The sequence below is a fragment of the Colobus angolensis genome, unplaced genomic scaffold, assembly GCF_000951035.1.
Source record: "Colobus angolensis palliatus isolate OR3802 unplaced genomic scaffold, Cang.pa_1.0 Scaffold41, whole genome shotgun sequence".
Lineage (NCBI taxonomy): Eukaryota > Metazoa > Chordata > Mammalia > Primates > Cercopithecidae > Colobus > Colobus angolensis.
Window position 1 is genome coordinate 14,267,203 of NW_012117488.1, and position 18,235 is coordinate 14,285,437.

Sequence of the window (18,235 nt, forward strand, 5' to 3'; positions counted from 1 at the left end):
ACTACTAAAAAACACACAATAGTCTGGAAAGTCATGCTAGAGTTTCCACAGCAACTGCACTATGGCTCAATTTGTAACAGCAACCATTCCATTCCAAAATGCTTTAAGAGACTCTAGAAAAGAGAGAGAGAAGTCAAGTTACAATCCTGGGGGAGGAGAAAACACGCCCTTGTTTTCAGGTACTTGAATCCTCCCCATCAAAAATACTGTTTAAGTATATATTGCACCATTAATAAATATTCCTGCTCCTAATTATCTAATGAACAGTAGATAACTCTGCAAATAGCCACTGATTATTCTTTTAGTTGGGAGGTTGCAGAAGATGTTGGTCAGAAAAAATTATTTATATTTTAAAACAGAAATATGCTTTCTCAACAAAGCATATTCTTAAACCAAGCATAAAAGGTTACCTCGGGTAATCCAATCAAGTCAGCAATTACAAGGCTCCATTCCCCGAAGTGAAGCATCTTTGAACTGGTTAATTCCAAAAGACCAACCTAAATGCCCCAGGCATTCATTCCCAAGGTGAGGGGAGGGAGAAGACAGGGAGGGATCTGTGCAGCTTCCCCTCCAAGAAGGGAAACAACCCCACCCCACCAGCCCTGCCACCCCCTGCACTGTGCTAGGAAGATTCTAAACAGAATGCCTTTTCATCAAACCACTAGAAAGCGTTTTTAGTATTTCAGAAAGTCCAAAAGAATTCCTCTATAAAACTGCCTACATCAACTAGATAGTGCTGGAAGAAAATCCAAATATAAAGAACAGCTATCCACAGGGCTAAAATCAGACAGGGGAGATCTGGGGTGGGAAGCAGACAGATGTCAGAAGGGACCCATGGCATGTCCCTTCTCTGAGACTCCAGCTCCACATATTTTCTGAGTCCCCATGTAAACTGGAGAACATACCTAGCCTTCCATGTCAACAGAACTTTATCTCTACTAGCCATGTATCTTATTCTAAAAACAAAATCACCAGTTTGGAGGCTAATCCTGTGTTCAGCCAGAACATCTCCAATTTACAGGAAGAAGTCTTCTCAGGGTTCTCCACACAACAGTCAGAATTTTCTCCCCCACATGGCACTGAAGGGAGCATATTACTGGGATCTGCTAAGGGGGCGTCCAGTTATGTATTTCCCTATCAGTACTCAGCACAGAAAAATAAAAGATCCATTGCCGAAGAGAAATAACCCCTTTTCTTTTATGTTTATTTTTGTAGAGACAGAGTCTCGTTATGTTGCCCAGGCTGGTCTTGAACTCCTGGCATCAAGCCAACCTCCCACCTTGGCCTCCCAAGTGCTGGGATTAACAGCGTGAAACACCACACCCATCCTGCTCCCTTTCAATTGAGGAAAACAGAATAGCCTGTGCCTCCCTTCACACCTTGAATGAAACAGCGTGTGTCCTGTGTCGGCCACCTGGCAGGTGGCTGGTCTGCAGGTCATGTCACCTCCTCACCACTTCACGCACTAGTACTCAAATTCTGTGGTGGAGTAAAAAGACTTTCGGAAAAGTGGAGGAGACATCCAAGACACCAGTCCCCGAGAAGGAACCTCAAACATGGATAAGCATCCTGGCCATGCAGAAGGACCCCCTGGGCAGTTAAGCCAAGAGTTAGCAGCCAGACATGCAGTCCACAGCCTCCACAGCCTAGCAGGGAGCTATACCCTCACTTTCAAGCTGCCTTTAGTTGTCTTACTGCCAAGCACACATGGTTAAAAAGCAGGAACTTTATAAAATGTGGAAAGAAACCATGTGAGAAACCCAGTCAGCTCACGCTTTCAAGTCAGTTGGATTCTCAAAGTTCATTTGTACAACATTTGCTTGGAACTTAAAATGCATTTCTGCAGCGAGTTTGCTACAAGCCTACGCTATGAGGGACTGACATACCAAGCTGAAAGGCCAGGAAACGCAAGCACAGTGTATGTCTGATTCTTCGCAGGGGCAGCTCTGTCAGGCAAGGCAGGTCTTATCCCTTCCCAGGCCCCACCAGGTCTCAGGTTAAACCCCCTCTCAGAATAGCTTGGGAATATCTTACCCTCACAAACGTGGTCTGGTTAAACTAAATAAAAATTGAGCATATTTTCAGTGATTTTAAAGGAAGAAACATGTAAGGGTATTTTATCTGCAAATTTACTTGGTCACTTTCCAGTTTTTTGTTTTGCTTTTAGACAAAAACTACTGTGCATTTTGTAAAACGCAGGGAGAGCACCACTTCAAGAGCAGTTAGCAAAACTTACAGCCTTAGGAGTTTGAATTACACAATGACATCTAGAGAACCATACAGAAAAAGATTTCGACCACCGGGAACTTGGCAATGCCCTAATCACACACAGCTGTTGGTCCCAGCAGTCAAAACACAGGAACTGGATCAGTCGGACACATAAATGACCCCAAGTAGTGACCAAATCATGGGGCTCCATGGCCATAACAAAAGGACCCAAGAGGATTAGCACAGGTTGCAGTTCCAAATCTCCACCATGCAAAAAGACATGTGCAGGTTACTTCCGAAGAACACAACCTGTATCTATATCATGTCCACCAAGGACCTTGCTGGCTTTTGAGCCACTTTTATGTCTCTGGCAAAATGCATCAGTCCTCTGAGAGGATCACAATCACATCCGTCCCTATACTCACTGCAGAGAACAGAGGGCCAGCTCTGCCCAGAGGCGGGGCCCTAGGATCCAGGAGGTGGCTCTCATGCAGCAGAGGGGACCTCCACTGGCTTCCCAGTCATGCTCCTTGATCAGGTGGCTTTGCTCTCAGCCTCCACAGGCCCCAGGAAGCCCAGGTACTACCCTCCCTGCTGCCTCCAACCATGCCCACTCCACATGGATGAGGGTGTTTCTCCTCCAGCACGGCTCAGAGAACAGAGTCTGGTCTCACTGCACCTCCCCATCCCTTGGCCCTGGAAGCAAGCACATCACCAGAAGGGGAAGTCCTGCCTATACTGCGCCATCACTCCTCTGAGAATCCTCACTCAAGGTTAGCAACTGGCAGTTTAAGGTCCTCTCTTTAATCCACCTAAGGATCAAAATGAAAAACTAGAAGGTTGGCAGAGGGAAAGGACACACATGCCTCCAGGCAGGAGGGATGCAACAGCCCACACACACCTGGGGCCATTTCTGATGGAGTTCCCTAATTCTGGAATCTCCTGGGATGGTTCAGACACAACTCAAGCACTGCCAGCACTGCCACTCCTGGCCCAAGTTCACAGTCTTTGGTCCCAAGGACAGGGTTCATTTGGTGCCCTGCATACAAGGCTGACCTGACCCTAGAAGAAGTGTTATTCCCTCCCACCACCAATGTTGTGTCTCTCCCCTGCCTCCTAGAACTCCTCCTCCCCAATCCAGGGCCAAAGAGGGAAACGGTGCCCCCATCAGTGACTAATTCTGCCCTCCAAAGTATCTGAGTACCTCTAAGGTAGGGTCTGTGACAAGCTACCTCCCAGAGATAAGGGGGGAAAGAAGCAAGAGCTAGCTCCTTAGGATCCCAAAGGTACAATATTTGCTCCTGAATAATTATAAAGGTTAGGGAACTTAGTAGAAGGATTTCAGGCACTGTGCTAAATATAATGACGTGGGGTAAGTAGGTTTGAAGGGAGGCACCACTGGAGACACCACTGCTGCCTGCACAGGGCCGCCTACCAGAACAACTTCCTGGACACTTGCGTTTTATTTCCACATTTCCTCTGAATACAAAGGTTTCCTACTAGCTCCAAGTTTGTTCTATGTGTGTGTTCTGCACAAAAGTCCATGCAGCAGTGACAGAGGGACCCCAGCCCTGGGAAGAAGACGGCTATGTGGTAAAGTGTAGGGTCCAAGGGGCACCTGGAGCTGCCAAGTGAGCAGTGCTAAGAATCTGCTCCCTCTGAGTCAGACCCCAGAATTGTAACAGACAGAAAAATTGATCTGACTCTAGTACTTCGAATTTTCCTTACCCAACTGGAGGTGAGATTATAACCCTTTGTAACTGGAATCCTAGAAACCCAGAGCTTAGAGGAATCCTGCAAGCCAGACAAGGCTGCCTGAACAGTCTGGGGCCTCCAGATCCTGCCTTGGGAACTTCACGGGGAGAGCAGGAAGAGGACTGCAGGGGCACTGGGACACAGCACTCAGCAACTCAAGCACCTCCAGCGACTGCTCCCACGCTGCAGGGTAGGAGTGCCCGGCCCAGCAGGAATCCTTTTTTCTCATGGGAAGTGTCCCTAAGGCCTAGGTGAAACTGTCTGGACCTCCTCACCAGCCCCTGGGGCATGGCTGGAGCGCTGTCTCCCCACCATGGCCCTGCCAGATGCAAGAACCCACAACAGAGAAATGGTTCATTTCGGAGTCAGTGAGAACACTGGGGCACCCTGGCCCATTAACAGTACCAGAAAGGTGGTATAACATTCAATTACGGAGGGCCAAGAAGGAGGACTCATTCTGCAATTTGCAGATACTAAGGCTGGCTGCCCACCACTCCACCTTCTTGCGGCACCTGCCTCTTACAACTCAGCTATGGGGTGGGGAGCACCCCCGATATGGGGTGGGGTGGGGAGGTGAAACTCCAGTTGGCCTGTCTGGTGAATGCTTTGGGAAGGTGTGAGAATGAAATGACCTGTTGAGAGAAAGCTTTTAAAATAATTATAGCTTTCCATACTCCAGGCTCTCTCCACTAGTTTCTAAACCGTGATCCCCCGATCCTATCACCATGAGTATAAAGAACCGAGGCCAATTTTCACAAACGACCTTCACTGCTTCACACACTACATATCAAGCACGTGCTATGTGCAAAACGCCATGCTGGAGATGAGAGGATGAAAGAGCCAGTCAGGATCCCAGCCCTCTGGAGCCCACCATTCACAGAGGCAAACAGAGGGAGTCACCATAGCATAACACAGTAACACGCACACTGAGACAGACCCAAAGTCTCTCACGGGGGCCCTATGCACCCCACAACACCCACACACTGGGCCAGCTGGGGGTGCTATAAAACCTCCGCAAAGGGTGAGTGCTGCCTCCATCCCCAGGAGCTAATGGAGAGGCCCAGCCCTAAACCCAGCCTCAGAGATGCACCCAGAACAGCCGCAGGTGAGGGTTTATCCTTTCAACTGAAAAAAGACAGCGCACAGGACCTAAAAGTAACACACAACCAGACGCTGACAGCGTCTCTCTCTGACCAACTTTAGTCGGACCGCTCTTAAGGCTCTTCCAAAATGGACCTCCACCTTTGGTCTTCCATATCCTTCTTCGCATCACCTGACTTTGGCAAGAGCCCTGCTAAGTCAGTTTAGCTGAACTGCCCCCTCCTCAACATCTGATCACCGTCAATATGTGATGTGTCCCTCGTCCTCCACCGTCCCCCACAACCCCCCAGGTGATGTCTGATTCTCCTGGCTTGCCCTCAGCAAGAATCCTCACTGGGTCAATGAAGCTAGAATCCCGCTGACCCCTGAAGTTTCCTCCAGCAATTTCCATACAATGACCCTCGCACTGCTCCTTGGCTCGGAATTCCCAGTGGCCCATGCTGCACTTGGCATTGAGCCTGGTTTTATACTGGGATCTCTCCTCCCCAATTGCAATAGTTTTCCTGAGTAAAATCCATTTTCACCACCTTAACTACTATCCAGCTCTGGTTTTTTTCTCTAACAATGCAACAACACATAGCTTTTCCTCAGGAAGCCAGTACTATTACCCATCACTTTCTGGTAAAAACTTTTTAACTGTTAGTACCCCGGGTAGTGGGACCACAGGGAGAAGACTGAGAAAGTCAACTGTCTGAGTCACCTTTAAGGGAGCACACTACACAGCAAAGTGAGGAGGATAAAATAGAACTATTACTTTATTAAAGCAAACAAGGCTGCTTCATAATACTTCTAGCTTTCTTCTTCAACTCCCAATTTTTAATTCCTATTGGGGCTGGGAGGGAGGGAAGAACACGTGGAGAATGAATGTGAAGTTTCCCAAGAGAAGCCCTCAGTGAGTTTTACAATACTCTCATTTAATTTTCCAAGGCACAGACTCACAGTGTTCAGAAGGTGAGGGCCCGTGATGAAACATTTTCTCCTCTGCTTTCAGCCACTGGGGTCACCTAAACAGGAGAATATGGTGTGGTCACCAAGGCCCTTCAAAACAGAGGCTAAGTAAGGAATGAAAAACATGCCCTAAAAACAAAACAAACAAAAATCTTGAACTAAAAGGCACAAGAGGTCAGAGATACTTTAAATATTAACAAGTGTCTATGCGACAGCATACCAAAAGACCCGTCTGGCTGAAAACCAACTCAGTGTGAAAGCATGAAGTGCCACCCTTCCCCCCTGACCGGTCCAAACAATGCCCTGAAGCGGTGTGACCCATACACTTCAACTTCAGATCGGATCTTAAGCGAATCAACCTAACCCCCCTTGTCCCCATCATGAGTCTTTTAAATAAATGTGAGTTACTCAAGTCCGCAATCAAATGAACGTTTTTATTAAACAATTTAAATCACAATTACTAGGCTTTTCACAGCGTGAAATTCTTTTAAAGAAAAATGCACATGTTAATTGAATCAAGGCAGTTTGGGCAGTTCTTGTATTTCAGCATTTTCTCTATTAAACTATGCTTATAAGTTATCTCCACCAGGCTTCTCAAAGTGCAGGCAATTAACTAAAGCTTTAAATTAGGAGTGGAGAAATCAGAAAACAGACAGATGGTCTCTATGAGGTAGACTTGGGGATTACCACAGCCATAAGGCCATTTCTAGCCACAGCTCCACACCTTTTGGAGACGGCTGTTTCCCAGCAGGAAACAGGAGGGGAAACATGAGTTGCACAAAGCACTGGAGAGTGAACTGAACCAAACACTGGCAAAGAAAGGCTCAACTCACTCCTGCTGTCTAGTCACATCCCTGTCTCAGGACAAACTGCATTTTTTTTTTTTTGCTGTTATTTCATTTTCTTTTTTCTTTTATATAGATTAAAAGCCTAGATTTGTAAACCTTTTTATTTTTCTTAGAGACAGGGTCTCGCTATGTTGCTAGGCTGGTCTCAAACTCCTGGCTCCAAGCAATCCTCTAGAGTGGCTAGAACTACAGGTGCGTGCCACTGTGCCCACACACTGCTTTCTTTAACAGTCCACACACTGTCATCTGCCCTTTCCCTCCTGATGATACTCATCCAATGATGCCTTTGCCATGCACTAAAAGGCTGGAGAAAATGGCCTGGAAACCTACTGAATGCAAACAAGCTCTAAAGCCACAGCTTACCTAGTGAGCTGCCTCTTCACAGAGAATGGCTGGAAGCCAGGGAAGGGAAAAGATGTAAGAAAAACACAAGGGAGGCAAAACGAGCTGCAGAAGGCCTTCAGGGCAACATCAGCCTTTACACAAAGTCTCCAGGAGCAACCTGTGAGTAAGGCAGGTGTCCCTACAACAGGGTGGAAGGGAAAGTGGAAGGTGAATTTAAAAAGGAAACGCAGGGGTACTAAACGCCACCAATTTGCACTGGTTCACAAACATGCCTTCCCAAATAGTAACCAGGCCACGATTTCTGAGTCAATAAAAGACACAGGACACCACTCAGGACACCACTCAGGACAATGACAACAAAAAGCCCAGGACAGCAAGTTTTGAGAAAACACTGCTATTTGATTGCCTCATCTTTCCTCCACAAGTCAATTCAATTCATCATATACTTATAAGAGCATCTCTTTACTAGATCTGTGTAAAAGAAAAAATTACTCTGGCGCTTATTAAAATGGTGAGGAAGACTTTCCCAGGACTACTGTGATAGATGCTAAGACTATCCTAATAGGAGAAGGAGACGGAGCTCAACTCAGAAAACACAAGGCAGCTGGGGACTCAGCACCAATGAGCAGAGTGAGCGGGGTCAGTGGATGGAAAATAACTCACAGGAGACAGCAAGGGGAGGGGGATTCTTGCTGAAGACAGGCCAGGGGAGGAGAGCTCCAGAGTGGGAGGTTGTAGTCAAACTGACTTAGCAAAGCTATGCAGGTTGAAGACAGGACCCAAGAAAAAGGCCTGGTCAAAAAGAGGACTCAAAGGAGTCTGAGTATCATCTGGTCAAGGAGATGGTCATTGTCATCTCGGCTAGGCTCTGTAATGGCCACAACTAAAGTCCTCCTGGCCGCTCCGTATCAAACCTTCCCGCTGGTCCTATCGCCTGGTCATGTCACTTCTCCACTCCCAACTCTGCTGTGACAGAGTTGCCGTACAGCTCTGAGGACTGGCCTGGCATTGGAGGCCCAGCTCCCCAGCCAACCCTGTCCTCTGCTTTCAGCCATTGGGGTCACCTAACCACATCTCGCACTTCACTTCCCCACCACTAGAATGTTCTCAGTGCCATCTGGCCATCTGTCAAAATCCTTACTCCCTTCAAGATCTGGTTCTAATTCCAATGCCTCCAAAGCTTTCTCAGATACCCCAGCAGGACTGGACCTCCTCATCCTCAATGAGTCCACAGAACATTCTCTCTGTACCAGTAACTAGATTATTTTTTTAATAGCATTTAGTCCTATTTGAACTATGAGCTCCTGAAGGACAGAAAACCTAGTCTGGGTCCCTCTACATCCTTCACAACACCCAGAACAGTGCCTTCCTCTGGTCTTTACGTTCTCAACTTCATGGAGGACATTCTTTCCTCCTTTGCCATAAAAATCAAAATCTCTTTCAAATGAGGTAATACAACACCACAGACTTAAAACTAATAGTTTTTAATCTATTAAGTATGAAATGGATGATTCCCACTATATTTACGCAGCAGGAAAAAAATATAAAAAGAATTCCTATCTTGAAAGATATTGTAGTTACATATCTTCTAAATTTTCTGCAATAAACATATATTTCTTTTACAAACATATGTTCCTTTTATAATGACATAAAATGTCATTTTGAAAACATTTTAATGGAACAAATAATAAGTGTTATAGGAATTTAGAGAAGGCTGCAGTTCCTGTGACTAGGAACAGGCAACGAGACCATCATAGGAGAAGTGAGGCCAGCACTAGTCAGGCCATGAAGGCTGGCGGATAAAAACAGAAGGAAGAGGGAACAAGAGGAGGACTGGTAGCAGGGGTGGAAGTAGAAGGGGGATAACAGGAAGACGGAGGAGGGGCAGAGAGAAGAATCACAAAGCGACAGTTATGGCTACCACTGACTGAGAACCTGCCTGATCCCAGGCTCCTCCCAAGCACGAGCTCATCTATCTTTGCCACCATCCAGTAAGGCAAGTACTATTATTCCCATGTTAAAGATGAGAAAACTAAAAACTAGGGTAATGTTAAATATGGTGAACCCCAAGTTTCTCTTCAAAGAGTCAGTAGGTTCAGCTCTCTTATTCTTTTATTCTCCATTTTAAAGTTTAACTTCCTGGTTCTCATTGCCCACCTGCTTCTAGTTTCAGTAAACAACTTTTCCACCAGTCCTAATCAGTAGTTCACATCTGTTCCCCTGGTCATCTGCTCCGTCCTAATTCCGGTCATCCACTTTGACCTGAGTCACCCTTGGTCACCTGCTCTGACCTAAGTCACCTTTAGTTACCTGTTCCTAACTGTTCTTCCCACCAAACTACTCACCCTGCCACTCTGGCTCATACCCCTGACCTCTTTAAAATAGCCAATCGGAATTAGCTTAGACTGTGCGGTCCAACCCTAGCCAATAGGGGAACAACACAGCAGCAGGGGCTACCTGCATCAGGAATAACAATCCCTGCCCCTCCCCTGTTCAGGTGTGCTCTCGCCATTGTTCCATCTGCAACAAGCATCCTTTCTGCAGAAAGTAAAAATTGTCTTGCTGAGAGAATTAAATTTATGTTCGAGTGCTATTTCTTTGTGGCACTGGGGAACAAGCATTTCTAACAGTAACTTGCTCAAAGTCACACACCTCATCCATCTAGTAAGTGATGGAATCTGTGCTCTTTCTACTTTAAGACTATTTCAACTGAATTCTGTGTTCCCAGAGGTATTCCTGTATACTTGGCCTCAGGCCCCAGCTCAGCAGGGCCCTGGGTTCCCACTCATCTTCAACCTCAGCAGTTCCACTTTAATTCACGTTATGTATCTTATTTACATGTCATTAAAAATAATAATAATAATACAGGAGTTCCATGACTTCCAAAACTAAACAACAGTTTGAAAACCACCACCCTATGCCATATTGCCAACTACAAAGGCATCTTTGGCAGCGGGTGTGCTGAGCTGGGACTGAGGGAGGAAGAGGCCTGCCCTGCACATAGGCTGGGAAGCAGAGGGAAATGAGACTGCAACTCTAAGGCCCAGAAAGTTTCGAGACACTGAAGTAAGGGAGAGGTAAAGGAGCGCTTTTATCAGGTGACAACTGTCAGTCATTGGTTCACACCAAAACCAAATCTGTAAGCACATCCTCAAAGCAGCCAGTATTTAAATAAAAAGTTAAGAAAATCTGTTGTTTTCTTTAGGGCTAGCTTTGATATACAAAATTTCAAATACCAAAATAAACACAACAGATACACAGCTCTATTTTAAAACCACTTGAATGTGTGCCAATCTTGCAGAAGAACATGGGTTTCCTCAGTATCCGGATCCTGGGGGGGAAATACTGTCTGCTGGCACACCAGGCATCCTGGGCAACTATTTTGGGGCATTTTGCTATCCTAGGTTTGCTTCCTACTAATTAATCATTGCAAGGCATTCAGACAAGGTCAAAATTAATTGACAAGAATTTATCTATACTCAGCCACAAGTGCATGGTCTTCAAATTATGCTACCATGCTGATTTAATTTGCACGCCATATTTTGTACAAACAATCTGATAGTTCTCATATTTTGAGAGTATAATCCTTAAAAGCAAGCCAATGAATGCTTGGTAGGAGATCTTCTTCATTTTCCATTAAGTAAACACTGAGCTGATTTATGACTAAGTGATATTCTGTTTAGGAGAGAGCAGTCTTCAGATACACAGGCAATAATTCACTTTGTTCATTTTGTTCTATGCTCATGACCAGTATCAGACAATGCCTTTATGAGAGAAGGCAACAATAACACATTCTTATTGCATACCCAAGTTTTCTTCCAAGCATGAAGAATTGAGCCTGGCATTTCACAGTTTTATGGAAGTCAAGATAAAAGGGTTTTTGAGTTCTCACTACTTTAAGAGTCACAATTCTCAGCCGGGTGTGGTGGCTCATGCTTGTAATCCCAGCACTTTGGGAGGCCAAGGTGGGCGGATCATGAGGTCAGGGTTCAAGACCACAGCCTTGCCAACACAGTAAAACCCCATCTCTACTAAAAATACAAAAATTAGCTGGGCATGGTAGCAGGCACCTGTAATCCCAGCTACTTGGGAGGCTGAGGCAGAAGAATCACTTGAACCCGGAAGGCGGAGGTTGCAGCGAGCCGAGATCATGCCACTGCACTCCAGCCTGGCAACACAGCTAGACTCCGTCTCAAAAAAAAAAAAAGCACAGTTCTCTGTTTCTTCACAGTTTGATCATACGTAAAATCAGGGAGTTGAAAGAGTTCCCTTTAGCTCAGCAAACACTTACTAAGCACCATTATATGTACACCAGGGGCTGTGGTAATGCCAGGATTCAAATATGAAACAAACAGTGCCTGACCTTGAGAAGTCTGTAAAACGTAGTAGCAGTAGTAGCAGCAGCAGTAAAATATATATAGACAGACAACTTCTAATATAACCTGATACAGATGAGGGATCTAAGGAAACACAGAAAAAGCCTATGGCAGGCAGAATAATGCACCCAAAGAGTACACCTCCTAATCCCTGGAACCTGCAACCTTACACGGCAAAGGGGAACTAAGGTTGCAGACGGAATTAAAGTTGCTAATCCACTGACTTTAAAAGAGATGTTCCTGGGATTATCTGGGTAAGCCTAAAGTAATCTCCCTAAAAGGGGAAGAAGAAGGCAGAAGATAAAGGGATGTGCTGAAAGAAGTATACTCCAGACATGTGAGGCCACTGGCTTTGGAAACAGAGGAGGGGGCTGTAAGTCAAGGAACGTAGGCAACCTCTAGACACTGGAAAAGGCAAGGAAACAGATTTTCCCTGAGAGCCTCCAGAGGACCGCAGTGGTGCCAGCCCTTTGATTTTAGCCCAGGTCAGACTTCTAAACTAGAGAAGTGTAAGATAACACATTTGTATTGTTTTAAGCCAGAAAATGTATAGTAATTTGCTGTGGCAGCAACAGAAAATGAACACAGAGCCTTTCCGTTGGAAAATGCAATTATTTATATGTCAAAAGAGAATACTCATTCCTACCAATGCTTCCATCAGCCACATCCAACAAGGAGAGGAAGCTCATTAAATCTAAAGCTTGGTGCAAAAATGCAAATGTCAAGAGATATATATCCATCATGTGACACTAAGTTTCCAGTGCCTGCTCCCAGAACATCCTTCATAGACTCGCCAGTCAACAGAGTTGTGATGTGGGAGAAAAACTATTAGCCAATACAAGGCCATAACTATTCATACAGAAACTGCAGTGCCACCTAGCACTTCTGTGCCACATACATGAGTGTTCATCTGGGCCTTCTGAGATGTCTGCTCTCAATCTATTTTGCTTCAGCCTTTGTCAACTGAGACACTACAAATACAGCCTACCATGGAGCACAACATTTAAATGTGATACCAGGAAAAGCTACAGAAGACAGCCCACCCTCAGCCTGGGGCCAGAGCATCTCCTCCTCTAGAATTCTCTTTATGAGTCAAAAATAGCCCCACAGTTACCTGTCAGGCCACATTCTGAAATGCTAAAGGAACACGAAAACACACAAAGGGGCTGCTTCCTCCTGGACACTGGCGCAGCATTTGTTCACTTACTTGAGATGACTCAGAGGAACACAGCCTCAGCAGGACTAAGGCCAGAGGGGAAGGGCCACACCTAATTTGGCTATTTTCAGGAAAGCTGTGCTTCAGTACGGAATCCTACAGCTGTGTTCAGAATCCACCAATGATCTGTGACTTTAAATATTCTTACGTGGATCCTGGCAGTGAGCTCACTCAGGACGAAAATGCTTAATTCTACATGCTATACATTAACTACTAAATTTATTTATACAAAACCCAAACATTTAACTTGCCTTATAAAATACATTTAGAAAACTTCCCACAGTAAGTTTTTAAATAACAAGCAAACTGTATGTGTATGAGAACTTTTCAGAATACATGCACACCTGCACTCCCCTCCTCCCTTCTGTGGATTCCTTTCCTTTCTTTACCCACCTCTTCTTGGCATTATCCCCTGGCATCTTCCCTTGCATATCTGATCAATCAACAGTTTGGAAGCCATTCTTCCCACCATCCTTCTCCCACATCTGCCCCACATAGAACACCGAGCAGGCAGTCTTATGGTGGCCCAGAGCTCACTGCTGTCCAGCTGTGAAGCAGCCTCCTCTGCATTTCAATCCAGAAGGGGCAGAACCCTCAAGCCTCAGAACCACCTTCATCACCAGACATTCTTAGGGGAGCTCCCACAACCCCTCAGCAAGCTACAGAGCAGAAGGAACTCAGCATCCTGAGGAAGAAAAGGACTATCTCACTAGCAGTAACTTTTTTAAAGCAATCAATAATAAGTTTTGTTTTCCTTTGTTCATAAGTTAATCAAAGAGGAGTGGGAGATTTTTTCCTGTGTGTTTTTTAAGTCAGTCTCATTTCTCTCCCATAAAAGTTCAGAATAGATTTACCTCTAGAATAAAAGGACAGTGGAATTCCTCTCAGTAGTGTAGTATATGTTGGCAGCTCAGGAGAGCATAAAATTTAGTACTAGCTATGTTTTGGCCCAACAGCAGTAAAGCACTGAAGGGCCCGCTGGTGTTCACTGAAGAATGTGAACGTGCACAAAGGCAGCACTGCAGTTTGGGCCGCCGCCAGCTTTTCACTACCAACGCTTTCAGAGATTTGTACCGCCCCCCATCCCTCCATAAAAACCAAACAACAAACAAAAAACAGGTTTTACTAAAGACCTTCATTATTAAAAATCAATGAAGGAATCTTGACATATCTAAAGAATGCACTTTCCACACAGAATCAATCCTACAAAAGTAACTATATACTGTAAATGCCTCATTTGAAGATTACTTCCCAGAAAACCTCCAGGTTTCCTTCAACTCTGTCAATATTGGAAGGCTGTACGTTGCAAGATGCGCTCACACAAGTCAGCACCAGTGGACTCCAAGTCCATTTAAGTCATCAGTTTAGTGAAACCCGCATTCTCATATTGTAAAAGCCAATAAGTATCATATTTTTATGATGGAAACTGACATAATGGGATACTGCTTATATACAATAAACTTTAAAGCCCCAAACCATGAATACTACCTAGTATTTATTCTCCTAGACTCATTCACCACCAAAGAACAATCAAGTCTAACTTTGGATATCAGAGGCCCCTTCCTCACCTGTCATTTTCTAAGAACCAGGATGCATAGCTCTCTTAAGAGAGACCTGCACGACGAGAAAAGCTGCCATGCTTTACCAGGAAATCCCTTTCCACTCCAGACCTGCCTTTTCTCTAGCATCAAGGTTAATGGGAGCTAAGTATATAAAAAGTTCCACAGACTCTGACATGAATACAAAGATTTAAAAAAGACAAATTCACAGAATGTAATGTATGACTTCTCAACCAGCCGGCCCCAAGTTAAGCATCCCCAGGTCACTAGCTCTCTTCTACAGGAACGTGACACATATTTTTGGCTAAATCTAATGAAATTGCATATCCAGAGGTCCAAAAGCACACCCATTTCCTATCCTTCTGTTTCCCATTTCAATCGGACTGCTGGGGGGCGGGGGGGTGGGGGAAACAAAGACAAAGGAGCAAGACACTTAAAATACGAGAAATCCTAGGGCAGATACGTAGTGACATTCAGAGCTCACATATGCTTATGGTAAATTCTGTTTTTGTGCTCAATGAAATCCACAAGATGATGCTGACCTTTTCTCTTTTAAGAGACTGAGCAAAAGGCCGGTACCACTCTCCACCAAAATAACTAAATATCTAATTCATGGAAGAGGAGATCACAAAGTTCTCATTTATGGAAGGCACCCCAAGACTGTATGGTTCTGATGACACACACTGCAAAGTGCAACTGGGTTTTAAAACTTTATTATCTAATATTAGGAAGATCGCAGTGAAACTCAATTTCACATGTTTTAAAGAAATACCAGGTATTGGTAACAACATGGGGCAGCTGGAATATTCTCACCTTTGCTGCTGGGAGTATGCACTGGCATAACCACTTTGGAAAACTGTGGACAAAGCATTCCACATACTAACTAAAATTTGCAGGTACCAAATGATATTTTAAACACAAATAAAAACTAAAGTGGTCACACAGAATGACAGGATCACAATCACTGAACTAACTTCATTTATCTGAGTCACCCATTTAGTACAGGAGTACCACAGGAGTTGGAAATACAATGTACAAACAATCCAGTTGCTGGCAAAGGGGGAGGGAGGGAGACCACTCACATCTCCCTGCTCTGGGCTAATCACTTTTCACAAATTCGGGCTAAAAAGAATAAACAGTAAGAGTATGATAATTTGAATTCACATATTGCTATATTTGAGATTTAACAGTATCAAATTACAATAATGAAAGACACAAGTAACCAGATTATGAGCCACTACCAATTCTCAATCCGTCAACAGCTGTCATGTACCTGGATCTCTGCTACTATCTTTCTGCCATAATCACTATAAAATACAGATAAACTCAATCCATATGGTGGGAACAAAGGCTGTGGATTTGACGTTGTGCATTAATCTGAGTTCCTAGAGATGACTGCTGTTAGCTGAAGTGGTGCCCAAAAGGAACTCATCAGTCACCTGAGCACCGGCAGGAACTTCCTGAGGCAAATGTGGGTGTGGACCTTTGGCAGAAATTAGATAACCCCACCAAGGCATCACTTGAGGAGCCAACAGAATTCTCAGAGGGCAGGCCTGCTGCCTCAGAAGCCCACATAAGCACTTTTTGAGGAAAGCTCTTCCCACAAACCTAAACTGAAAGGGTCCCAGAGGCACCCTGACCCTGGGGGAGGAGGACAGGCAAACTCTGTGCCCAGGACTGGCCTGGAGTCATCTCCACACGAGTGTGCAGACCCAGATGGACTCACCCTATGTGAGTCATGATGTGTACTCACCCCGCTCCTCCACTGCAGGGCCACTCGAAAGCCAAGTAGCTGTGAAAGGAAAACAAAAACTTGGGACTCCAACTCACTATGTCAAAAGGAAAAATATTATGCTGAAAGCTGCTTTTCCTTTTGTTCCCAAGTAGATAGTTACAGAATAAACGTTAAGTATCTCCACAGGTTGCTACTCTATTGTTCACCTTATCTAGGTAAAGTGTTGATTTACTGAGCTCCAGAGGAATACATAACTGACTATTCCCCTACCTGCTCCTTTTCTCTTGCAACATGTGGATTCAGTAATACCCTACCCTCTTTCCCCTTCAGCCTGCTTTTCCCCTTTAAATACTGATGCCCTCAAAATCATCTTTGGAGAAAAGCACAGACTATAAACTGCTTGTGTGATGCCATGTTTCTTTAATCCCCATCATTGTCCTTAATCTTGGCAAAATAAACTTCTAAACTGAATGCGATTTGTCTCAAATACTTTTGGGTTTACATAGCTATTCTGCTAAAATGTGAAAGGGAAGAAAACCCTCCTTTAATCAGAATTTATGGTGAGGGAGTTGTAATTGTTTCTCAGTGTGCTGTCTGTGAAACATCATCAGAAAATGTGTTTAACATAACATTCCATAGTTAAGTTTAGGAAATATTACTTGATACATACATTTTTTTTTTTACTCTCATTCCCCACAATGCATAATACAATTTACCATTTACCATATAAAGTGCTTCAGCAAAGAAACCTGCTTTATTAGTTGATAAATCTTTTTTCTACCTAAAAGAACAGTCCCCAATCTAGCTTGATCTTAAAAATCATCTAGGACTATCATGTTAAAACAGGATTCCCCAATCCCTTTATCAAAAACTTTAAGGGAGGGGTCGGGTAGCTTAAGAGGCACATGAGGTGACACGATCAGAACAGCTGAGAAAATATCGACAAGCTAACATTTGGCCAGAAATATTTTCTTCTTTTGAAAATGTTTCAGGCCAGGCACGAGGGCTTACATCTGTAATCCCAACACTTTGGGAGGCTGAGGCGGGCAGATCACCTGAGGTCAGAAGTTTGAGACCAGCCTGACCAATATGGTGAAACTCTGTCTCCACTAAAAATACGAAAATTAGCTGAGCATGGTGGTGGGCGCCTGTAATCCCAGCTACTCGGGAGGCCAAGGCAGGAGAATTGCTTGAACCTAGGACGCGGAGGTTGCAGTGAGCCGAGACTACGCCACTGCACTCCAGCCTGGGCAACAGAGCAAAACACCATCAAAAAAGAAAATGTTTCTAAATGTTTCTAGTCCAATTTCCCACTTTACTAAGTTTCATACACTGAATATTGATTCAAGGTCATTATTCTAAGCACTGTTATCCATTTACAGTTGCCCCTAGGTTATCTGCAGGCGACTGGTATTTGGACAAACACCAAAATCTGTGCATGCTCAAGTATCACAGTCGGAGCTGTAGAACCCATAGATACAGAAAAAGGCAGTTCTTGGTCACGCAGGTTTTGCATCCTGCAAATACTGCGTTTTTGATCCATGTTCAATTGAAAAAAATCCACATGTAGGTGGACTAATGTGGCTTAGATCCAAGGTGTTTAGGGTCAACTGTGTAGTACTAAGGGCACAAAGAGTGTAGTATGTTGACTCTCTACAGATCTTAGGTATATCACAGCCGCATTTTTTTTTTCCTACCTTTTGGATTTTATTTTCACTAAGTTAATCACAGTAACAACAACAATTATAATTACTGAGCTCTTAAACGTACTGTCTCCCATAGTTTTTTTCTTTTGTTTTGTTTTTTCATTATACTTTAAGTTCTAGGGTACATGCGCACAACCTGCAGGTTTGTTACATATGTATACATGTGCCATGCTGGTGTGCTGCACCCATCAACTCATCATTTACATTAGGTATATCTCCTAATGCTATCCCTCCCCCCTCCCCACAATAGGCCCCAGTGTGTGATGTTTCCCTTCCTGTACCCAAGTGTTCTCATTGTTCAATTCCCACCTATGAGTGAGAACATGCAGTGTTCGGTTTTCTGTTCCTGCGACAGTTTGCTGAGAATGATGGTTTCCAGCTGCATCCATGTCCCTACAAAGGACACAAACTCATCCTTTTTTATGGCTGCATAGTATT

General features: G+C 44.4%; 1 protein-coding gene across 2 annotated transcripts in view; it reads right to left on the reverse strand.

Moving 5' to 3' along the window:
* Positions 1-18,235, reverse strand: part of CCNY (cyclin Y) — a 319,561-nt gene that overhangs the window by 156,906 nt on the left and 144,420 nt on the right. Inside the window, exon 1 of one of the 2 annotated variants that reach the window (XM_011956157.1) lies at positions 6,004-6,071. The exons of the other annotated variant lie outside the window; for it this stretch is intronic. Within the exon in view, the coding sequence (XP_011811547.1) occupies positions 6,004-6,037 (34 nt within the window). The 5' untranslated portion in view covers positions 6,038-6,071. Of the gene's footprint in view, positions 1-6,003; positions 6,072-18,235 lie in introns of those variants that run through there. 2 annotated transcript variants of the gene reach the window in all.